Here is a 26,132-nt window from a genome sequence, read left to right as displayed (position 1 = left end):
CAACAGGGACCATCGTTGATTAGTTTCGTTTCTTGGATATCCCACCTATCAATAATAATCCACGCCATTCTCATTTTTTCATAAGTCGGAACAAATAAAATATCTGATAACAAATGTCTGATATCAAAGATAGAAAACGTTTTTATCGTTATTTTTCGTTTGGTCATTTCGACGCGTTCTCGACTTCTCAAGAAAGTCCCAAATCTTTGTAATTTATTTCCCGACTTTTTTACTGTATAATCTCGAATAATATAACAAAAAAGTCGTTGTGAAAAAAGTCCGTTAAGCAACTGATACATACGTGCTAGGAAACCTCGGTAAAATATCGAGTGTCGGCAATTTTTTTTGCATTTTCGAGACTCGAGACTTTTAAGACTAAAATCACTTAATTAAACAGTATTAAGAAATCTAATAAACTAACAGTATTTTTTTATTCTGGTTGCGTGGAGCTTAGAGTGGACTTTAGTATAAACTGTGGAGATTGAAGAACAATAGGAATAAAACGTTCCTCTCTACCTGAAACCAATGATTCTGAAACTATATTAAACGCTCTTTTGTTTGTTTCTTACGTGACCACTATAAAAATATAAAATAAAAACAAACTTTAATTTTATAATTTTAGTTTGAGTTAATAAAGAACTTGAACAATGCCTAATGGAAACCTACTTTTGAAATAGTCTCGAAAGTTTCGTACCAAGTCTATTTTTTTTCCCGGGACGCGGAAATGGAGCGATATTGAAAGCCCTAATACGTACCTATAAACGTACGTGGCTGAACATAATTTTTGGAAGCACATAGCATGTAGGTACAATGTACAGCAAGCGAGATCGGATGTGTGGATAATTTCACAGATTTTTTGTGGAACTCGCATCTGCCTTGCGTTGTTGACGGGAATCATTGCCAAGAATCACAATAGCCCACGTATTTTTGCACTTCATTAAGTCACTTATAACTGAATAACACTCATTCCAAACTAAAAATAATCAACGTACTATTTACATTATGAGTGTGAGTAATAAATACATATCTTTCTTGCATATTTATTTTCACTCTGTAGTTACATGTTAAAAATAGGTAAAAATTCATTTAAATTAATATTTGCTCTATTACGTAGATACAAAAACTTCGTATCTATTTGTTTTCCCAACAAAGGCTTTCGCACAAATTTCTTTTCTGAAACCACAAAAAAGAACAGCAATAAATAAATTTTAGTGCAAATTTCATGATTTCATACTTACACAATCCGTACATCCCTATGCAAGCACTGTGATTTGTCGTCTACGAATGAATCCGTATCCATTCGGTGACGTAACTTACGTACATTAGTTACTGACAAAAAGTAGATTTTTACAGTAAAATTTCACTACTAGTTACTTTTTACTGCGCCTGAAACTAAATTTAAGTACATTACGATGCGAGGTTTGTCACCGGGTAATGAAAGGATTCATAAGCATTTCTTAATTCGTTTTCTATTGATTGCGACGACGTTGCTATATAATGTCGTTTATTGTTTGTTCTTTTCTTTCTAAAGTTCTTTTTCAATTTACATTTTCGTGTAACACTCCTCTTTTGCTTTCATTAGGTTTGACTAAAAACATGAAACATGCCTACCCAATAAACATATTTCACAGTCGAATGAAATATATAACTGGAAAATATTTTACAAGTACTATCAAAGCCGGGCAGTATTTGAATTACTTGTAATTTCAATATAAATATATAGTTTGCTACAATTACTACGTAAAAATGTGTTTTGACACTTCAAATACTTTCGTGACCTGGACACTCACGATACGGCTAGTCTCTCAGTTAAAAGTCGCTCAGCGAGTTATGGAACGTGCTATGATCGGAGTGTCTCTGAAGGACAAGGTACGGAATGAGGTTATCCGACAGAGAACCAAAGTTGTCGACGTATCTGTCGAATAACCGATAACCGAGGCGGGAAGCGAGTTCTTGAGTGGACACCACGCAACGGCAAATATAGTTGTCGGCCAGATGGAGTGACGATCTGCATAAGGCAGTTGGCAGCAGATGCATGAGACAAGCTGAGGGAAAAATGAGGTCAAAATATTTTGTATGTTATATTTTCAATACACCTCATGAAAGTATTTTGTACTTAAAATACGTAGTCATAAAAAAAGTATTTTGTGATTTATATTCACGTATTTCGCCCAGCGTTGGTTTTGAACAGCTCAGTTTCATGTGATTAGCTAATTAATCAACGTAAGTAAATCTACGGTTGCTAGAATTGCCTATACGCGACAAAGTGTTTTCTAATTGTGTCTGCCGAGAAATACATCATCATTGTGAAGGTTATCTGAGACAAATCTGTAGCATTAGACTGTACGTAATTTATTATGGGGAGTTTATCATTATCTCGGGTTTCGTGACCGGCATATCTTCACGCTGAAGCACGTGAACCATGAAGGTTGCTGAGTAGAGTAGGCTGTCGGAAAACACACATATTTTACGATCATTCGTGTTTTTTTTGTGTCTATTGTTTATTTTTAGAAAAAAAAATCTTTAGGAAAACTATTTGTTTTATTTACAAAACTTACTTGTGCAATAGGCAAAATTGTATGTGTCAATGATAGATTGCATTTTATTTTATTTTAGTAGCAATAGAGCTCCGTGTGAAAGGGTTTGTGTGTGTGAGTTGAGTATGTGATCATTACTGTATTCCAGTTTTGAAGGGTAAGGGTGCTGGTGCAATTACAGGCACATGGGATTTGTCAGCTTATGTCGCAGGGTGATATGGGCGTAGTGGCATTCGTTTACCACTTGGAGTTATAAACAAATATATATTATTAATTACTTTCATAGTATTAAATTTCTCCGTGTGGAAGCGATTTTGCCTTAATTTTGGCGTCTGTTGGACGCCGTATAGGCTGAATAACATAGCTTTAATGTAATGTTGGCGTAGTTCCTACTCAGTTTCCCCACACGTAATAGGGCGCACGGCTTAGCTTTTAACAGAACTTCTCTTTCTTCTTCGAGTCACGTAATTTAAGCTTCCTGTGTAAGAATAAATCACTAGCAAACCTTATTTATTTAACTAATTTACTTCGCCAATAACAAAACTAGCCCTTAAATCTAAGGGAGAGCACATTTCTATACAATAAAATGCAACTACTTGCTTTCTTTTTTTAATTTTGTACCTGTACACACTGCTCATTCGTCAAATTAATGTCATGGTAGGATAGGATCGCGTTTGAATACTTTATGGTATGGGTAGAAAACCTTACCATTAGAACCAAAATTGGCCCCTTTCACATAACTAACAATCTTGAGCACGTATATTTAAGCATGCATATTTATCGGAGATCGTAAAATGGTTTTGTTTCACTCACGTTACTTTCCTAATTAACTTTACCTCAATAAAATTAGTGTAATTGACAGTCCTTTTATTATAATACTAAATATTACAAATTACTATTTGTTGCAATAATTTCTGATGGACATATTAGTAATTATGCAAGACGAAAGCATACATTAACAAATATAACCTCAGAGTACAAAACATAAGCAACAAACGATGTGAAGCCGCTTCCATTTATTGTGTGCGTGACAACTAGGAGGGGCACTGTAGGGATATGCGCATTTGTGTGCGTGTAAGATTGCCAGATGCAGCGAAAAAATTCCCGCATTTTTTTTGTGATGCTTTCTATAATACTAATGTCACAAACTTGAAATGTTATTTTACAATATGGTACTTAAGTGGTATTAGGATATCAAATAAATTCTATGCAATATAAGTTAATTTATAATAGTTATTATTTGATTTACACCAAACAAGGGAAAAAAATATAAATTATTTTAAAATTGAAAAATGTTGATAATTCAAAATATTTATTACAATCACAGTTACACAATATCTTAATATCTATATAACCTTTATGTTGTACACGTTTTTATAATACTACTGTATCGTGTCTATACATCGAGCATTCGTTTCTGATTTTGATATATAGTGCAATCGCACCATCAAATACTATTCTATTATTTTTTTATTAAACGACATTGTTATCAATTCCATAGCATTGACAATCATCTCCTAATTACACAAAAATTGTTTGATTTTCAGTGAAACTCTTTAGAACCTGTGAAGTCATGTATGTACATTGTAATTTTTTATTATTGATACGTTTTCTTTCAAAATCATTCCATTTATGACATGTGCACACAACAATGAAAGTTCTCTGTATCTATCGGGCTACATTTTCTTTTATGTACATAATGGCTATTAGACATTGGTTTGAGAATAATTTAGGTAAATCTGAGTTACCTGAAAAAGAATTTTGGGCCGCTGTAATTGGACCAGCCTGTATGTATATGCATGCAATATTTAATTTCTATATAAAAGTATAAATTAATCGATGCTCTTATCACCCTTGCATATTTGCCTAATTTTAAGGAAACCTATTTCGATATAAACTGGCAACACAACGTATACGTTGGTTTTCGAGTGAATCTCAAAAAATATTGGCTAAATACATAAATTACAAAACAGTTAAATAATCAATAGTTCCCTGCGAAAAGATATTCCATCTTATTTTTTTTTGTTTTTGGGAACAACCTTTACAATGTTCAATGTTTGTGTTGTTTGTTGTTATATTTTGAATCTGAGATTATAACCATAACAGACTAATGGAGTAAATTCACAAAAAAATAATTAATATCGTGGTAGTAAAAACATCATGATATTTAATCAAATCCAATATGTTTCTTACAAGTGAATATGTTGTAGAATGTGTTTAGCAAATTTTTTATATTTTATGACAACGAATCTATTGTTTTTGTTCTATATTCTTAAAGTGTAGTTAGCAATTAGATGTTTTACGGCGGTAGTGTATTTAGGAGATAAGTTTTGTAATTGCATAGTTGTGTTTTGTCGTTGTTTTGCTTTTAATAGTTGATCATTCTGGGTTTTCACAGATGTATATGTATTATCTACTGTATGTTTATTTTTTGAAATTTAGTCAAATTATTCTACTTATTCTGATTTCTGGGTATCACAGATTTTTTATTTTGAACGCATCATAGGTTAGCGTAATTTACTAGTGAATTCATTCTGTGCTCTTTGCATAAGGTTTCAATGCAATACAAAAGGCGTTAGAAGTCGTGATATTTTTATGTTCTTAAAAGTTTATATGTATAATTAAAGAAATATTATTTGCACCGATGAATGTTATCTCCTACAACGGCTTATCCTTTCTATTACAATATTTACCATTTACATGTCTTTTACTTAAAACGTACATGGATTTAACGCATCATGAGTACAGTACGCTATATGTTTTTTTCAGAATTTTAGTTTTGAACTATTTCTTTACACTTGAGGTCCTATCGAGTTCTTAGGTTTTCGCGATTGTTACACATATAAAATGAAACAATTTTTCCGGATTTAAATCGCGTATATTTGTTTTTTCAAACAAACCGACGTTTCGGGCCCTTTACAGATCCCGAAACGTCGGTTTGTTTGAAAAATAGTTTCATTTCCTACTTGAGGTCTTTTTTTGAAGACTGGGTACTTCGTAAAATATCGGCTACAGACACTTCTCTAAAAATGAGAAACACCACTATTCGTATTCTCAAACCAAACTGACCTGAATACCTTATCAATATCACACAGTTTTTATTAAGTACCCCTACTCTACTACCCCACTATTCAACATAAAACGACAAATCAATCTTAAACAAATCTTATATTCAACACTGATTAAACTAAACAATTGTACTTTAAAACCACCGTTAAATTTACTTATATAATAATCATAATATATAATTAACGAGAGATATATAATTAATTAACAATAATGAATAGGCTGTATAATTAAGTTCCTAAACGTTAATATGTAACATCACATCGACCCATCCGAAGAACAGAGTCCGATGTGATTATATAGCGAAAAGAGAATAAGTACCTACTTTACGAGAATAATTTCCTTATTCAAACTAAGGCCTGCGTAAAGGTGTTTTGGGAATTTATATATCTTATTTCATTTTGGAAATATAAAATCCGTTCCTGGTCGATCTGACATCCACAGCGAAAAGAACGACCGAAATGTACCATGTACTGAGAAAAAGTATTCTTGCACATAGATAGATCTTTGTTCTACGGATGACTCTCCTCTGTAAGTCATGACTTGTTCAAATCAACAACTGTACTCATTATCTTCAATATTATGATTATTATAAAAATACATTGTATGATTAAAATTATAAAATGCTAATACTTCTTACTAATTCAGCACAGTTAATTCCGCATAGAGTTAAGTACTAGTGCATAAAAGTGTTTGGAGTAGTTTTTTGCATTATACAGATGGCACATGCGTTACCGAAACGGCTTCCTCTTTTGTACTATTGTACTCGGAAGATAAAGCGATAAGATGAATTGGTGCAAATAATATTTTGTCAACTATATGTACATATATACAAACAAGGTAGCGCCGTGGGGGTCTTTTTAAAGCTTCAATAATATAATTGAAAAAATAACGATTAATCGTTAGGCCGTTTATTATTGACAAAAATGTCAAGCTACGCCCTCGAAAAAGTATGAATAAATTCGTACCTTTGGTATTTAAAATACCTAGTTAAGAAGCATTTCAATGTCTTGATAGGGATTAATGTCTTAACACAAATTATCCGGTCGTAAACATCGGTTTTAAGATTATTTGTGTTATTAACTTGCAACTGACTAGCACCGTTAAATCCGAAGATCCCGGTCAGTTTACGACGTTTTTATGAAAGCAATGAAAAGAGACACCGTGTACTAATATTTTTACTAGGTTATGTTTAAAGTTAAAACTGTGACTGTGTGGTACCAATTTATCATGCGACGTGTTGCCCGATTTTATCAGCCGTTTAAATGGCTTCTAAAAAACTATGAAACAAGAGCGTATATAAAGAGCGTATATCTTTGAATGTAAGTTTTAACTTTTCAGAAATAGATTTGTGTGGTCTTACCTATTATTTGTAAATGCTGGAAGGCTATATTCATAGTATGATGATAAGTCAGTATCGGAGTCCATCAAACATTTAAGCGACAAACACAGAGAATCTGTGCTGATCGGGCGCGGATCGGGTCGTCCATATAAATATACGAAATTTTTGGGTGTTTCACGCTGTATTCGATAAGTGTGATTTGTCCTTAGACCAAAACCGCCAAATACTGACGACATCCAGTTTGGTTGAAATATTACAAAAACACATACCTATTGAAGTTTCATACTTCGTATGTGTATACAGGGTGTAACCGCAAGGTGTAGTCATATTAAAGGAGCCAAACCTATACTTGATCTAGACCCTCTGTGCAAAATATCAAATAAAAATAAGTGACTTTTAATGTTGATATAACTTTAATTATGTTTGTATAAATAGTGATTGTCCGAAACAACCACTGCGTCACAACTCTATTGCTAGTTACGTTACTACGACTTCACAAATTCATTAATGAAACCTGGGCGGCCGCAAGCGGGGCGAAAGAACAGCTGACTACAATTGAAATGCCACTGTAAAAACATGATTTGAATATGTTGATAACACGTTAATATTAAGTAACAAAATCTTTAAATACCTAGAAAAATCGAATTATTTCTAACAATATTATTTTATACCATACCTAGGTACGTACTTATTTACATACAGTTTAAAGGATATTTATTTACTTATTAAGCCCGTAGTTACGCACGCCTTCATCGTATACACATTCTACATAATTTTGTATTAATACATTTATTTACGACAATTTTACAATAGTGGATACTTTTTTAATTGGTACTTACCTACTGTGCAATTCATACACGTTTTAATGAATTTCCTACGAATTGTAATTCACTGTTGTACAATGTACGAAATATTGACTTGTTTACGATAATTTTGAATAATAAGTACAATCACTACACGCACTGCTGGCACATTTCACACATTTACAGGTAAGGTTCAAAATGCCGACCTCCATGCAATATGCATATTTCCGTGCGTCGGTACAGAGACTGCTCTACTCTTTGAAGCATCTGCCGAGTGATTTGACTAAACGCCATTTCGATCCGCTGCCTCATTTCTTCTGCGCTTTCACAGGACTCCGCATAAACAATATTTTTATATGACCCCACAAAAAAAATCGAGCGGTGTCAAGTCTGGGGACCACGCTGGCCAGGGTACAGGACCTCCCCGCCCAATCCACTGCGGGAGACGGTCGTTCAGATGGGAACGTACATTTCGAGCAAAATGTGCGGGTGCTCCATCGTGCTAGAAAGTCATCCCGTGTTCCATCACGAGTCTCACGTATTGTGTCACTGGCAGGGCCATCAGAACGTCACCCAAGTCTTCTGTTAGGAATCTTAAATAATTGGCCCCATTCAGACTTGCCGGCAAAAACACTGGACCGATGACGGCACAACCTATTATACCAGCCCACACGTTAATCCGCCACTGGTGTTGAAAATTTGATTCCCTTGATACGCGGGGATTCAAATGAGTCCAAAAATGTTCATTATGCATATTGATAATGCCCGCACGCGTAAATGACGCCTCGTCTGTCCACAGTACCGACGAAGCGAAGTCGGGAGACCTCCCAACCTGGTCGCGGTACCAGCGGCAAAATGCCAAACGTAGATCATAGTCCGCTTGTAACAGCTCCTGCGTTCTTTGAAAATGGTATGGGTGCTGGCCATCATCCCGTAGCACACGCCACACACTCATATGGTTCACACCACCAAAGGCTGCCGCAGCACGACGAGTACTTGTCTTTGGATTGCCGAGAAAATGTTCCAAAACATCTGCCTCGAATTCTGGGTCTCGTGAACTCGGCCGGCCTTCAGAACTGGAACCACGGAACGATCCACTATTATGAAGTCTCATAACCATCTTCCTGAAGCATTCCACAGCAGGAAATGGTCGACGTCGATTTTCTGGGACGCCATCAATAAACTTTGCCCAATAAATTTGGCGAGGCTGGCGCAAGCTCCCATCGGCTGCGCCTACGCACAACATCATCTCTTAGTAATCACTATTGCTTAAGCGTGACATAGTTTAAATAAACACAAAAACAAGACACAAACAAAACGATGACACCTATTTAGTCCTCACAACGCAAACGGCAATTACAGACTGTTACAAAAAATTAAAAAATAGCACCTCTGCCTCAGCGGCGGCACATCAAAGGACGCCGACTGAAACGCAAATTTTGGAATATAGGGTAACGTTTTCATAATGTACCTACAGGGTGAAATTAAAATTATTACCATCCTTTTGAAATAAGACCCTTCTCCTGATACAAATTACATCATTACATACACATTAAACGAATACCTATATCCTACGTCTACGACCTTCAACGTTGCACTGCATACGCCTTTGTTTGTAAACAAGCTCTGACCATCACCCGTACCACTTCCACATAATGCAAGAACTGACTGAGTGATTACGGATATACTGCACTAAGGAGGCAGTCACCCATCGGAAACTCACGACGTCCGAAACGAAAGCCTAACACACTAACCACTACACCATGGAGGCAGTCGACTATAGGAATCAAATCCACGACCTCCGAAACGAAAGCCTAACACTCTAACCACTACACCATGGAGGCAGTCGACTATAGGAATCAAATCCACGACCTCCGAAAACAAAGCCTAACACTAACCACTACACCATGGAGGCAGTCGACTATGGGAATCAAATCCACAACCGCCGAAAAGAAAGCCTAACGCTCTAACCACTAGACTATGGAGGCAGTCGACTATGGGAATCAAATCTACGACATCCGCAAAGAAAACCTAACACTCTAACAACTACCCCCATAGAGCCAGTCAACTATGAGAATCGAATCCACGACCTCCGAAACGAGTCTAACATTAACCACTAATCCACATCACCATGTATAAAATCAAATGCTGGCGGCGAAAATCAAAGGTGATATTTTTGCCGCCAAAGTTGCCGCCAAAGGCTTGCGACTTCGCTACGATTACGTATCGCGTACGCAAGGCGACTAATCTTGATACTTTGTTTATTTAGGTAAGATTTTTTATGGTTTTACACTATTGCTAATTTAAACTATTCTAAAATATTTCTTTAGATGAGTAGATATTATTAGGAAGTAAGAACCTTAATAGGTTCAACGGATATTAATTATTTCAATTTCACCATGTAATAAACCCATACCCAGAAAGTTGTCGTGTGTAGATAAGTCAAATTAAGCGTAAGCCTGTTGTTAGAAACGTGCGCTCAGCAATAGACGTATGTAAGTTAGTAAAGTACTATTTTTTGCACAAGGTTTAGTCCACTGCACTTGCATAGTAAGTACTGGTTGGAAACTTGACATTCCCGCATCTTTGAAGATTTCGGCAATTATCTCCGAAATCCAAGTTTTCTCACGATATTTTCATTTCCAAGCAAGTGATGAAAATTTATTTTATTTTTATTTTTTATTTTTTATTTATGGCACAATGTACAGACATCAGATACAGAAAGTGAGGAAAATAAAAACACTTAAAAATTAATACAACAGGCATATCTGTGCCCAATTATTACTGTGCTCAACATTCATTTTAAAACATTTAGATATACTTAAATAAATAAATAAATAAATAAATAAATAACGCACACACTCAACATAGCCCCGCACTAGGGAAACCCTGTGTCGCGGGTGCCATGGACACACACATAGACAACCACAAATTACACCCAAACTCACGAGAGAAATAAATGTAGGCCATACAAACATTTCTCCCGGCCCGGGAATCGAACCTGGGACCTCTGCGTGGCAGTCCGGCATGGTAACCGTTCGGCCACGGAGGCAGTAAAATACTTAAACAGACACTAAATCAATCATAAAAAAAAAATTAAATTAAATTAAAATTACAATAATTAATTCGTGGTCAACGATCAAAACTAATTTCTTGACGTTTACCGACCTTCAGGTTGCACCTTTACGATGAAAGTGTCCCAATACAAAATTTCAACTTTTTGGGAATAAAAAAGAAAATAAGATTTCAAGTTTTTTCATATTTTCATATTATTTTATTTATTACCTACTCTTCAAGTACTAAAGGTGATGGCCTTATTAGTCTTTGAAAATAATGAGGAAAAATGGAACTTTACAACTGAAAATTGTTTCTGATCATTTTAATGTTCAACAATTTAAAAACATAATTTACAAAATCTAGTCGCCAATAGGTCTTTTTTTTAACGATTTTTTGTTATCATTTAACGTATTAAGAATTAAGTCTTTTTAATGTTCATCAGCTAAGCAAGATGTCGTAACCCTTGATATTGTTTTGTGGTCCGTGTTTCACAATTAAAAAAGAAGAAAGTCCACGAAACAAAAAAGTAAGTCCCTTTAAAAAGTAAGTTACTAAAAAATTATTTTTTTTTAAATATTAAGCGACGGGTCGAACAAGTCGTGTACCCGGTGGAAAGCGTCACGCCTGTCCATAACAGTAGCACTGCCGCTCGAAGGCTACTGCTACGGCGTCCATCTCTCTGAGACATAGTTGACAAGTCCCATGTGCCTGTAATTTCACCAGCACCCTTACCCTTCAAAACTGTAACACGGTAATGTGGCAGTACTACCCTGGACGAACTCACAAGGAGCTCTACTGCTACTAGTGATTTTTGAATATGATTTTCGGAACGAAAATGGCTCAAATGCTAATCCGTCAGTGGCAGCGTGTTGTCTTTGCAAATGCAGATTCAACAATAAATGCGGCGTTAATATTTCGACGCGGGAGTAGAATTTTTAAACTGAAAGAACAAAATGAAAGGGACCTTTATGAATCAGTGCTATTCGAGCTTTAATTGCACAATTTCATTTTCACCACAGTGTGACTAATGTAACAAAATATTTTTTTAAGATGGTTTTACGGTATAAACTCATTTTTTAATTTTTTGATTTGGGTCGCTTTCATTGTAAGGGTGCGAAGTATTAGTCGGATAATTGCGTCATATTGCGTCATGCGTTAGAAGAAACATACCGTCGCCGCCATGCGTTAGAACAGTACCGACGGATAGAAAGAGACAAATTTCATTCATTAAAATACAATAGATGAATGCGTATGGTAAAAAGAAACAGAGATAACTTTAAATATGTGTTTTTTAGAGGACATTAGTTTTATTAATGGATATTAAATGGAAATTTGTGTATTTTGTATGTTTGAAGATATGAAGTTAACGAAACCATATTACGTTATTATGTACTAAGTTTTAAATAATAGTTTTATTATGAACTAGTGTATTTTGGCAAAGTAATCGATAATATTTATTTTTCATTAAATGTTCACACGCATATTACATGAATAAAATAATAATAAATTTAGTAAATTATAACATAGTAATAAGAATATGGCATTAAGTACTTTATCATTTACAATAACATGCCTGAATTTCACAATTTTTTCAAGTTACGTAATTTGGTTGTATTATGATACTCAATAGAGATGTGATGTGACTATTTATTTTCGTTAAATGACATCAGCTGATCGAAACTGTTCATGGCGAAATTTCCATAAATAACGTAGTTTGTACTAAAACAACTTTGCTAAATAGTTTCATACCATTAACTGAATCCGACCTTCAAATATGACTACACCTTGCTGTTACACCCTGTATAACACGTTTTAGGCAATAAACTAGTAATATATTGTTACTATACCTGAACCAAAAGCTCAGACTAACATGTGTATGCTAGTTAAGTAGTAACTAAAGTCGCGCAGTTGTTAATACAATTTTTTTTTTTTCATTTTATGAAAGGGAGGTGAAGTAAAATTTTATGAGAGAATTTTCATAAAATCCATCGACAGCTCCTTTCACTTTCTTTCAACTTTTCTAGCCTCTGAGATATTATTGTACTTTGCTATGGCTTTTCTTTACAAATATATATCCTATCTTCGTACTCAGATTGGAGCGCTAGAGCAGAGGATGCAACAACTGGAACAAAATACGCTGGCCAAATACATTAAAGTTGCAGGTATGCCAACAGTAGAAAACGAAAGTACTGAAGAATTGTATTGTCAAAAAAGCAAGAACACTTTTAAAACGAGATTATAGTGAGATAAAGCTTTGTAAACTAAACTGTAACTGTAATTTTAACTGTAACTTGTCTACCAGCAAAGAAAGGGTGGTCGGGACCAATTCTGATTACAACTGTGGATTACTAATGGACGCAAAATCCCTATCACTGTCTCAACGGTTACCTGAGGCCGAAGAGAAAATGGCGGCTGAAATAGTATACCTACGAGATGCACTAACACCGTTTAACAAACAACTACTTAGACACGTCAAGGAACAGCCGAAGAACACAAATATATTTAAATTCGTATGGTTCAAGGACGGAAATGGCCTAAGCCAGAAAGGCAGAAAAAGAAAAAGTACATATCAAGTAGATGTGAAAAGGATATTCACGATCTCACGCACATTTAATCTATGAATCACTCTTTAACGTCTGAAGTCGGTAATAACTAATATAATCGATGGATACTGATGCTAAGAATAATATAAAAGAATTATTTAACTGTATAGATTTAAATCATTATTTCTCTTCAATGAAACACAATACAAACACCTACACTTTCATACATGTCAACATACAGTCAATAACTAGAAATTTTAGTAATTTAGAAAAGTATATTGCAAATAATATATTTTAGAAAAAAAGCAGAAAGGTGGTGGAATAATAATATACCTAGTAAATAAACATAAATTTTACCCAAAAAAAACGACTACTTTAGACTTTGAATTTCTAACCGGAAGAATCACAACTGGCACAAATTACTCTACGTCTCTATATATTACTCTATATAGACCCCCAAGAACAAGTCCAATCGCATTCATTAATGAGCTAAGCCACACACTGAACACAAACAAAAATAATGATCTTATTCTTCTGGGTTATATGAACATAGATTTACGAAACATCAACTCTGTAACTAAATCATACGTCAACATGTTACATGACCGGGGTCTTGTGAGCGGGATATCAGATTATACTCGAGTTGTCACAATGAAAGGTAAATTAACTCAAAAACATATACTGACAAAATCATGTATCGATCATATTTTTATGAGATCCCAAATATAAGATGTATTTTCGGCCGCGCTATGCACAGTACTGACGGACTACAGAATGACAAAAGCGTCACGTCTTCGCACATCGCAGCCCAGGATTATTCCCAAGTACTCCAAAAAATATAATCTAAAAATATTGCAAGCGGAAAAATCTAAAGTTGATTGGAATAAAACAAATCACTTGGTCGGTCCTAATAAAATATATGAATTTATAAATAGAAATATAAACGAATGTTACAAAAAAGCCGAATATAGTTGCAGAGTCAGTACCTCCAAGCGCAGCAGAGAGCCATGGATTTCGAAAACGATAGAGCATGAATGCGCGCGAATAGACGAACTTTTCTATGAGTGGATAAAAGAACCTAAAATATGATTGATAGAGTAAATTACAAAAAACAACGGAATAAAATTCGCAAAGTAATTGAAAATAACAGAAACAAATATTATGATAAGAAAATTCATAGAAATTGGAACACCAAAAAGAGTCCAGGTATAGATGGGATACGTGCTTTCGATATTAAATTGATTGCGGATACAATCTGCGTAATCATAGCAAATCTTATAAATGTCAGTTTAAAATAGGGGTATATACCCGGATGAGCTCAAAATAGGCATTTGCTAGGCACTAGGCAACTAGGCATACAGAAAATAAAATTTTAATTGTACATTTAAGTTTTTGCAAGAATCCCCTGACATTGTTGTGAAATTGGTACTCGTATAACCCGGTGAATACTTTTATAAAAAAGCTAAAATACTACAAACACAAAAATTGTATTAACATTCAAATTTTCGGACTATTGTTATTTCCGCATATTATATATGTATATATATGTATATAATATATTCCGGGCAGGCACGGTCCGCTCTTAAAATAAATGTCGAAGGCAGTATCACAGCGGGTTTATTTCGGCATATATTGCCAGGTTTACGTTTAGTCCCACCAAATAGGCCAAGATCAAGCTAGCTCTATAGGCAATTTAGGATGTCGTACTTGAAAGTTATAGGGAAATGTTTAATGTGTCTACCTTACAGTGACGAGGCGTCCATATAACTCGATTCCCACCGGCTTGCCTAAAATTTTCCACGTATAATCAAAACACTGTACGAGACAGCGCGCATACCCCACTACTTAAAAACTTTACTCAAAATATTCATTAATAAACGCATAAACGTGTAAGGAGCTTCCCGATGGATCTTGTTAACCAATCACAGCCCGAGTTAAGCCGGTATTTTTCGGCTTTCATTTCATTCATAAAACCTACGCGCATACATCAAAATTCACGCACACATTCGCAAAAGTCCGATATCATACATTGGTAGAAATGGCTCGCCCCGGTAACCCGCTAATGATGGAGTTATGATTGGATATTCACTTAAATTTAAACCTTATTTTGGATAGGGTGAAGGTTGATTTTAAAGACCCATACTAACTTGCCGTCAATATGTTTGTTAGGAAAGAATGTTGCCAAGTGTAAAACTTTTTTTACTATTATACAAATATTATAATAACATATTACTTAAAAAAGCTCCATTAGTATTTTGTAAATGTTGAACGATAAATAGCGTTACAAAAATGTTTGTTTAGGTGTTTTATTTTACTAGGTCTAGCCGTAAACGTAAAGGAAAGAGAAGCTCGTGTTAATTAGCAGTTTCAATTAAAAAGTAAAGTGGTAACAATTGCATTCACTTCTCGCGATATGAAAGTTTGTTTACAAGTAATTAATTGTTAATATAGTGTAATCAAGTAATAAATTTTATATTTAGCGTTATGGAACCAGTGAAATTAACTTTACTAGTGTCGTCTTAGTTTTAAGTTTCGTCAAAGCGTCTTTTCAAGATTTTTTTAACAGGTACAATTTTTTTTGTTTTTCTGTACTATTTATTTGTAAATGGCAGCTTTAGTCCAATAGCTAATACATATAATATAATAGCTAAACAATTCTGAATTAGAGGCACACTTGTTCAAATAACCATAAACACGCCATGTCATTTTTTAAGCACCAAGCGAATGCTTAAATTCTTTAATGAAGCGAATGTGTGGGTGCGTGCTAGCAAAACAGCAAACATCTGAATTTAAAACCGCAACCGCGGATCATCCGTATATTTTTAAATATCTCCTTCCGCATCCGACATTCGTATCACGACATCCGTATCTGCAAAAACCCTGCATGGATATGCAGGGTTTTTGTAGATACGGATGTTATGTAGGTCACGACAAGATCGTCATGAGCAAGCCCTACTAAAAGCGCGTGCAGAGTACTTGTGCTAATTAACCAATCAGGAATCGAGAATTCAGCTGTGTGTAGTGCAGGCACAACCTGCTTGTTTTCTGAATAAAAATTATTGAGTTTACGTTGACTTACAAACTTTTTCATTCAAGATGCCCATCTCTATTGGCATAAAGGACGGCTCACGACATCTTTAAGTAAAATTTTAAGCATTAATTAATGACGTAATATTTCTATGCTTTCTATCTTTCATCTCTTTTGTAATAAAATTATGTAAATAATAATCCACAATTATCCATATTTATTCTGAAAAATATAAATTTTCACAAATTCGCATCTGCTTCCTACCCACATCTGTGACATCATTCTTGCGTAACACGCATACAAGCCGCACTGCTGCGTACTTTTTTTTTTATGATACCAAGGTATACAGGATGAATATACCTAATATAATAGTTGCTCATAGATCTGAGGGGCACTGCCACTGCACCCGTCACCCAGAGACTAGCTAGCAAGTCCCATCTGCCTGTAATTTCTCTAAATAAACAGTTACACTACTTGTCGTATTATACTATATTTTAGGACGATTTTCGGGACGTTGACAAAGAAATATTTCTACTCAAGTCTGAGATTCACTGGCGATTTATTTAGACGTAAGGTTGGTCACGAGGTTAAAGTTAAAAGGTGCTCATCTTGTACCTACAGCAATAAAAGGAAAATGTTATTAAGGAAAACGACCTTTTGTTTGTTTACGAAATAGCTTAGTAAACTCATAAACGTCGGACTATGTTTATTGTTACGTATGAAATCATGTGATGTGCTTCATTTATCAAAATAATTGGTTCAATATTTTCTCACGGGTTGAAACCCGCATTTGAAAATGTTTTTTTTGGAGAAGTATTTATATTATACTCATTTATCGGTTATTTTTAGATCAGCTTGAACAATTTTGGACTGGCTCTTCCTCAACTCTAAAATAAAGGAATAAAATATTCTTAACTGCTAATAAAATTACTATGGCAACACAAAACACTGATTTAAGTATAAAAATAATAAGTTAATGTGCAACAGAAGATAACAATTTCTATCAGGTAGCCTTAGTATGGAAATATACAAGAGGGAAATGTCTAACATTAGAGAAAGTAGGTATATGACATTTACATTTATCGATTTTCCACTGCGAGAAAAATCCTTCCTTGTACTAAGCATTCTTAGTTAAGCCGTCCCCAGGCAGTCATTGCCTCGTTACGGTTATTGTGAAAGACACTTGCTGTAGAAATCCTATTTAAATTTTTATACTTGTTAATTTATGGCAGCAACTTTCTCTGTTTTGTAGTACTTGGGAACTCATGATAATTTGAAGTATTTTTGCGTCTCTTTCAACACAGATTATGTGCTTGAACTCGGTGAAAATAATTAGTAGAACACGTAAATAAACGGAAGCTGTGTTATGTTAATTTGATAATGTACGTAGTTAAGTGACCCAAGTTACTGATTCTGATGATGGGCTGACTCTAGTCATTTCGGCAACAGGGCTGTGATGTGTGACAGAAGGTTACGCCGTGCTCGCTGACCACAACACTGACCCGAAAGTTACATTCTCACTCATTACGAGTGCTTTTGTTCCAATTTATAATAATCATGAATTTTGTCGTCGAACGACAAAATGCTGGGATCCTTTATTTAGCTCAATTTCTTATTCATTTTTTAAAGTAATATCTAAACGACAGAACGACCAAATCGTGTGCCTGGTGGTAAGCGACACGACTGTTCCTAACAGTTGCAGTGCCACTCAGAGCTTTAAATCGCAAAGATCTTTGGGGCACTGCCACAGCACTCGATACCCTGAGACATAGTTGACAAGTCCCATGTGCCTGTAATTTCATTAGCACCCTTACCCTTCTAAACTGAAACGCAGTAATGCTAATAATACTGCTTGGCGGCAGATATAGATGAGGTGGCAATACTTATCTGGACGAACTCTTCACAAGGAGCTCTACTACCACTAATTTGATTAACAGGTAAAGCTGGGCGTGGTCTATTTTCGCTCTTAATCTTCTCTTGTAGAAAGAAGACATCTGTTTGTTTTGTGACCGAAATATTTTGGGTATTATTAAATAATACCCAAAATATAAATACCTTTTAAAGGGATATACATGTAGATAGAGCCATAAGCCCTATTTATAAAAAACTTTCCTTGACTTTCCACAAGGTCAGACGGAATTGTGACGCATAATATTTGATGAAATATTTCCAACAACAAATCACTATTTGTACAACAATTTCAGTCTTTGTATTTTTAACCGTATTCAAAAAAAGCAGGAGGTTCTCAATTTGACTGTGTTTTTTTTGTATGTATGTTACGCGATAACTCCGGTATTTGTGAACCAATTTTCATGATTATTTTTTTGTTGGAATGAGGGTACCTACACAGTGCTCCCACCTCTAAGGGTGGCTGTTCACGCTAGAGATTCATTTTTATAAATAGCGCCTTAATTTTGGTATATTGAGCAATTATTTTAATGGTTGATTTTGCTATTTGCATGCATTAAAATGCAAGGCGTTTTTCTCTCAATATACTTTGAGTAGTGAGAACCGATTTTTATTATCTCCTGTGTTTTATTAAGTCCCGTGTAGTGGCGAACTAGGGGATGAATCCGGGTTTGCGCACTTTCCGGTAACCGATTTCAATAAAACTTGGTAATTATATGTAATTGCACGTACTTTTGAGGTCGGTTTTTTTAGTACTCTGTACTGAGATTATCGTTTATATCTTTCGTTGTGCTATTATACTATCGTTATTCAAACTGAAATATGACGATAGAAATGTAAAATTCAAAGTTTAGTTTCCAATTTCTATCGTATAATATCGTATTTTTAATTGGAATGTGTGGATGTGGTGAACGTAGATTGGTTCGCTACAGATATGTTTATTTTATAAAGAATGGAGGTTGCTCTGAAAATAGTTGTCGACTTTCGCAGAAAGATTTTGAATCCGTATCTAACAAGAGTGCGTGTCACTTTTTAAAATTCTTCTCGATTTTCGATAATAAAAATACTTTTTATGTATCGTGATATCTACAAGCCTTTCTATTTACCCATTTCTTTGTGCGACATATTGGTTTGAATCGTATTATTTATTAACATTGCTTTCGAAGCTTCGTTCCTTTTGCAACTATTTGATGATTCAGGCTTAATATTAGGGGTTAAAGTATGAAATTGCCGTTTTATTGCAATAGGTTCTTTGAATTTTCATAGAATCTTCATGGTTTGAGGTTTTCGAATGAAACTTTTTTCAAATGGTTTCTGCGATTTTTTTTTTTTTAATTTGAAACATTTGAATATCGACTTTCAATTGTTTTTGTTATTCAATTTAGACAAGAAAGATGAATACTGCGAAAATTCGAGTGATTTTTGAATACGAGTTCCGACGCGGAACTAACGCGGCAGAAACAGCCCGCAATATCAATGCTGCGTTTGGAGAGAGGTCTAGTAATAAACGCACCGTGCGATTTTGGTTTAAACGCTTTCGTGATGGACATTTCGACTTACAGAACGAGCCACGAGGAAGACCGCCCACACAGGTGAATAACGATGAATTAAGAGAGATAGTGGAAGCCGATCCTAGTCAAACTACCCAGGAATTAGCGGCATGGTTTAACGTTTACCTTACCCACAATATTGACTCACTTGCGTCAAATCAATAAAATAAAAAAATACGAAAAATGGGTGCCTCATGATTTGACTGATCTGCAGAAAGAAACGCGTGTTGAAACTTGTGTTGCCTTGTTGAACCGGTACAGAAATGAAGGAATATTGGATCGAATTGTAACATGTGATGAAAAGTGGATTGTTTATGATAACCGGAAAAGAAAAATGCAATGGCTGACCCCAGGTCAAATGCCACAACAGTGTCCTAAAGCAAAACTTACCAATAAAAAGGTAATGGTAACTGTTTGGTGGTCTCAGCATGGTGTTATTCACTATAGTTTTCTCCGATCTGGTCAAGCAATAACGGCAGATGTCTATTGTGCCGAACTCCGAACTTCACAAAACTGGATACAATTCAGATAGAAGCTAAGTGATTTCTTAGGCTAATGACATGATGAGAATGTATCCTACTAGATGTGAACACAACATGCAAGACGGGTCAGATTAAATAACTATAAAGACATTACATTACAAAATAATTAACACTAAATTAAATTAATAAAATCTATAAAAGACATTTTCTAATTGAATTCCTAGCCGAGACCACAGAACCAGAAAAAATGTCAAATTCAAATCTGATACCGTTGTAAGAAGAGCACATGCGATACAGCGGACAGTGTTGACCGAGGTTAGTTCTACAAGTAGGGAGCGAGAATGTTTTACGGTTTTGCAGACGACTACCAGGACGGGGGATGGAGAAACGTAAACGTTGAAGGATGTCAGGTGCGTCTATGACACCGTGAATAAATTTAAATAAGAACATCATATCAAGAGTTTTTCGGCGTTTTTGCAGCGAGGACATGTTGAAGTGTAAGAGACGTGACTCATAAGAGAATAGCTGTTTACACTTAAAATTGTTGTATGTTAAATGATAAAGGAAACGTTTTTGAATACTTTCAATTCTATTTGAATGAACTTGATAACACGGGTTCCAGACAGTGGAGCAATATTCTAAAATACTACGTACTAAACTGTTATAAATTAGAATAGATATAGTTGGTTCATTGAAAATTTTCATTTGCCTTGACACAAAACCGGTTAGCCTTGAAGCTTTGGAAATAACTGAGTCAATGTGCTTACTAAAACTTAGGGAAGCGTCCATGACGACACCCAAGTCTCGAATATTATTAACTTCTGTTAATGGTACATTGTCTATGAAATAAGTCACCTCTAAAGGCTTCCGGCGTCTAGTAAATTTTATATGGTAGCATTTATCAGTGTTTAGGACCATACAGTTGTCACAACACCACTGATGGATTCTGTCGAGATCGTTCTGAAGTAGTTGGGCGTCCAAAGGCGAGTTAACAGTTCTGTATAGCTTTAGGTCGTCAGCGTACATTTTAAACTTGGACGTTATTGAGAAAGCGATATCGTTTATAAATATAAGAAAAAAGAGGGGTCCAACATGAGAACCTTGGGGTACACCGAATGACACCAATGCCAGATCGGATCTAAAGCCACAAACAGAAACCAACTGAGATCTATTGCGTACGTAAGACTCACACCATCTTAGCAAATGTTGACAAAACTAGCAGTAAAACAGCCCCGACTCATGAATCGATCTTCACCATTATTGCTCCACGACAACGCGAGACCTCACACAGCACGAGAAACCATTTTGACCCTTCAGGAACTGCAGTTAGAAACCATTCGTCATCCTCCGTATTCACCAGACCTTGCTCCAACGGACTACCATTTTTTTCGTAATTTGGACAATTATCTACGTGACAAGAAGTTTTCTTCCCAGGAGGCAGTACAAAATGCTTTAACACAGTTTGTGCAGTCTAGATCGTCGGAGTTCTATCGCAAAGGCATTAATAACCTTCCCATTAGATGGCAGCAACGTATAGATAATAATGGCAACTATTTTGATTAAATAAATTTGTTAAAAATTTAAAAAATAAACAATTTAGATTTTCAGTACAAATCGGCAATTTCATACTTTAACCCCTATTACATGTTTTAACCATTTGGGGTTATGTCCTCTGTCCCTTAGGGTAGTTAGTAGTCGGGGCTCCGTGGCGAAACTTAGGACTTTCCAATTTCCACAAAGGGACTGATTATAATAAATTACTATAGGCAAAAAAGTATAACTTGAAAAACATAATACTCCTGCTGTGATAATATTTTTCTTCGTGTTATGCATTATAAAATGTATAGGTACGTACGGCTGAATGTGTATATTTCGTGACATTAAATCGAAAGCACCTGTTGCCAATAAACTAAGATGTCCATCCATTTGCTTTTACGAGACAATTCCGTGCCCACAATCGTAAAACCATTTGTAGCTCACTTTGAATATTATGTAGTTACTTTAAAGTGACATGGACGTTGTCAGGTGTTGTTCAAGGCTCGCATTTAGTATCTTAGTTATTTTTTTTACTGGTGATGTATAATGTTACGAACATCAATAATTCGTTCCGCCAATCAAAAATAATCTGCATGGTGGATAGCAAATAATATCGTTTGTGGGAAGAAATGCTTATTATGTCATTCACAAAAGAACAATATAATTGTAACAATTATAAAACGGTCGTTCCGGTCAGTTTGGGACAGCACAACTTGAGCACACTTGGCTTTCGAAACTTAAAGGAACGAAACTTGATCAGAAACTCAAAGGGTTTTCGGCGTTGGTCAACCAAAATTACACTCTTCAATACGCTCGTGCGTAGTAGATGATTGTTCACAAAATTTTATCTACATAAAAATAGAAAAATAAAATATTTTATTATCACCGTCGTCATGCCATCTAACTCTTATCTCAATTGTTTAAAGTTTTCCTTGCAAATAATATACACACTTCGATTTTATTTTTCTCCATAAAATATGAAACGATAGTTTTGAGTCAGATAAATTTCTCCACGCCCCGTTTAGATCACCATTACAAATAGAATGATAAGATTGTACAACCGCCTACCCAAATCTATCAATATTGATTTTTTTTTTATGATGAATCGTTTATTTAAAAATGACAATTGGTATTATTAAAAAAAAACAGGTTCATCAATATTTGTGATTGTAGACAATTGTAGCTACTTTTTCATTACATTTTATCATTACACAGAACACTGACTTAAATTTCCGTCTTAGATATACATCTATAAGAAATTAGCTCAAGCCGTTCAATTTTATTACTTTTATTTTTTAATACCTATTGTACCTGTAAATAAACATAATGTATTTACACGTTGTGATTGTGACGCCAGATAGGCGCTACGACATTGAATTGCAGAAACCAACCCCTTACACCATACCAACATGTTGTGGTGAATGTTGTTTCCACAGACATTGTATCTAGATAGACGCCGCAAGTGTACGTACTTTACGTGCCCAAAGTAAGTGAAATTCACTTACTTGCCGCTCCTACACTTCAGAACGCGCTCGACCGTTATCGTAGATAAACACCAGTCAAAAACGCGAAAAATATAATTGTTTGTAAGTCAATGCGAAAAATGCATAATTGTGCCATTATAAACTGCAAAAGCACCATAACTGTGGGTAAACGGGTAAACTGGGACGTTTCCTTCCACGGGCAAGTGATTTTGTAGCCAGAAGACGCGTAATTTATTTTAAAAACAATTATTTTGGTTTTGTATGAATTTCGAGAAAACAAATATGCAATTCAGTGTATGCCTCATGATTTGTAATTCATTAATCATTGCGGCTTTTGCTTGGTGTGATATAATTGTGATCGTTTGTTAATACGCCATGAGTATCGAACGAACGCACTTTTACATAATGCATTCAGTTTCTGTGGTACGGCAGCTTGTACATTTTTTTTTTTGGCCAAATTTAATATTTAGTGATGTATACGTTAGGCAACACTGTTCTCGATTCTGATCGATTTTGAAAACAAAGGGACGAAAATTATTATGACCATAGCAATATTACAAAAATATTCTATAACTCTTTTGTTATAACATTTAGTAACGTTTCGTTTTTTTTTCAGTTTTGTAGTATCTATTATCAATAGTATCTGTAATTTCGATATTTTTTGCTGTACGTTGCCTCGAATGTCCGAATATAGTAAGCATATAATTACTTATTAATTATTACTATTTTTTAATTATTACGAGTAATACAAAAAAATATATAATGCAAAGAATTAACAGTGCGCTGTCTTTACAAAAATCTGGAGTTGGTCATACGTATGAGTTCGTTGCTTTCGAGGACGAAGGTGGTCTAGTTTATCCCACCTAAGATGCTATCCAAATATGCAGAGTAGCAGGGCTAGAAATCCGAGAAATAATAAACAAATAACAAAAATTTCACACGAGGCCATCATTAAGTAAACACTCTCCATCATTAACTAAAAACTCTTCTGATTAATAAGATTTTACCATATTTTGTCAGCAGTAACATTTTCAGTTGCCTTGCCATTCATCAATTTGATCAATTACCATCTAGTAAATTTTATTAAGACAGTTGCAAGTTCATATATTGCGTTTTCATTATTTAAGTTAATCGATAAGATCTTCTATTACAAAAAGATGTTATATAATAATAAGCTCATTTTACTGGAAGGACAATAATTTTAATATTTGAAATCGATTAAAAAGTAAAGTCTGATTTTTTTTTAAATGAAGGACTAAGCTATCTTATTCTAGTATTTTTCTGCTATATTAATATTACGACTACTTGTAATCAACAAATTCTTGAACAAAAATTATTCTATTTAGAATCGATTAATTGAATGGAATTCGCATGCATGTTTAATTTAATTTAATCGATCGAAAAACACTTAGTTGGCGCTTCTACGCTTCAGAACAAGGACGAAGGTCGTCTAGTTTATTCCATCAAAGATGGTATCCAAATATGGAGAGTAGCAGAGTTAGAAATCCGAGACATCATGAACAAATCACAAAAACTTTACACGAGGCCCACATTAAGTAAACCGTAAGTTCCTTTAGTAAGAGTTTAGATATTTTGTCAGCAGTGACATTTTCAGTTGTCTTGCCATTCACCAGTTTGATCAATCACCGACGGAAAACCATCAAGTAAATTTAATTAAGGCAGTTGCAAGTTCATATATTGACGTGCGTTTTCATTATTTAAGTCAATCGATAAGATCTTCTATTCCAAAAATACAGTTATATGTATAAGAAGCTTATATTATTTCAAGGACAATAATTTTAATATTTGAAGTTGATTAAAAATTAAAATTAAAATTATTAAGTAATCAAAATTTTTTTAAAACGACTTTTAATATAGGATATAACTATCTTGTTTTGGTATTTTTCAACGAATTGTAATCAACGAATACTTGAATCGATTAATTGAATGGAATACGTGTATTCCGTTTAATCAATCGATTTAGCGCGGAAGATGGTTTGCCATCACTAAATATAGTTTTTGTGACGTCATGGTGGATACATAAAATGTGGCACGCTCGGTTTTTATACAAACTGCTGTACTTGCGGCGTCTATCTAGATATATGTGTATGGTTGTTTCTTATTTAATGAAGTTTAGCTCTTTGTTGTTGGTGATAATAACATGTTTTCTGGTTGGATAATGAAAACTTAAGAAATTTATAATAATTATTAGATAATAAATTTATAATGTGATGACGTAATTATGTATATTATTTAATTGTATATGCTGTAATGACGTATAATTAAAGACTAACGTTGTTTAAATTTATAAAATTGAGGCTGATTATGAACGAGGTGCAGGAAAGAGGTGAATTTGTACTTATTATTAAATTTCCCAATTCGTTTTGTTGAGACAAATATCGACATATTTTAGCCAAATAATCTTTATTTTAGTCTTCCTCATGGGCTCCTATCCTACCAGAGTTTGGACGACAACATGGCAATCCTGACTTCAGAGGCTTGCCGCTCTAACGGTACTGTATCCAAGTCACTTCCATTTCAATTTTTTTAACCAAGAGTGCTGTCTTTTGTCGACTCTTAGTTTTCCACCGACTTTGTCCTGGATGTAGAATGGATTAATAAATACTTATCGCTCTTCACACATCTTCCTGGTGGTTATAGTCTCCACATTTTGCGTAAGTTTGTGAATGAATGAATGAATGTGCTACATTCAATTCATTCATACTTCTACTTTCATATGTAACCAGACGTGAGCCTTAAGTTTCCCAAGGTACGTTATTCAACATTAATTTATTA

At 34.7% G+C, this 26,132-nt stretch overlaps 2 protein-coding genes across 6 annotated transcripts in view; one reads left to right on the top strand and one right to left on the bottom strand.

The window, feature by feature from the left end:
- LOC113236987 (calcium uniporter protein, mitochondrial) overlaps positions 1–26,132 on the top strand; it is a 148,747-nt gene that overhangs the window by 51,934 nt on the left and 70,681 nt on the right. The window contains exon 1 of one of the 4 annotated variants that reach the window (XM_026473225.1): positions 25,791–25,849. The exons of the other annotated variants lie outside the window; for them this stretch is intronic. Within the exon in view, the coding sequence (XP_026329010.1) occupies positions 25,813–25,849 (37 nt within the window). The 5' untranslated portion in view covers positions 25,791–25,812. Of the gene's footprint in view, positions 1–25,790; positions 25,850–26,132 lie in introns of those variants that run through there. 4 annotated transcript variants of the gene reach the window in all.
- The window catches only part of LOC113236986 (protein javelin), a 118,780-nt gene that overhangs the window by 48,797 nt on the left and 43,851 nt on the right, over positions 1–26,132 (bottom strand). The gene's annotated exons all lie outside the window — the stretch shown is intronic.

Source organism: Hyposmocoma kahamanoa, unplaced genomic scaffold, assembly GCF_003589595.1.
Source record: "Hyposmocoma kahamanoa isolate Upper Pololo Valley unplaced genomic scaffold, ASM358959v1 92, whole genome shotgun sequence".
Classification (NCBI taxonomy): Eukaryota; Metazoa; Arthropoda; class Insecta; order Lepidoptera; family Cosmopterigidae; genus Hyposmocoma; species Hyposmocoma kahamanoa.
This window is presented reverse-complemented; position numbering and strand designations above follow the sequence as displayed.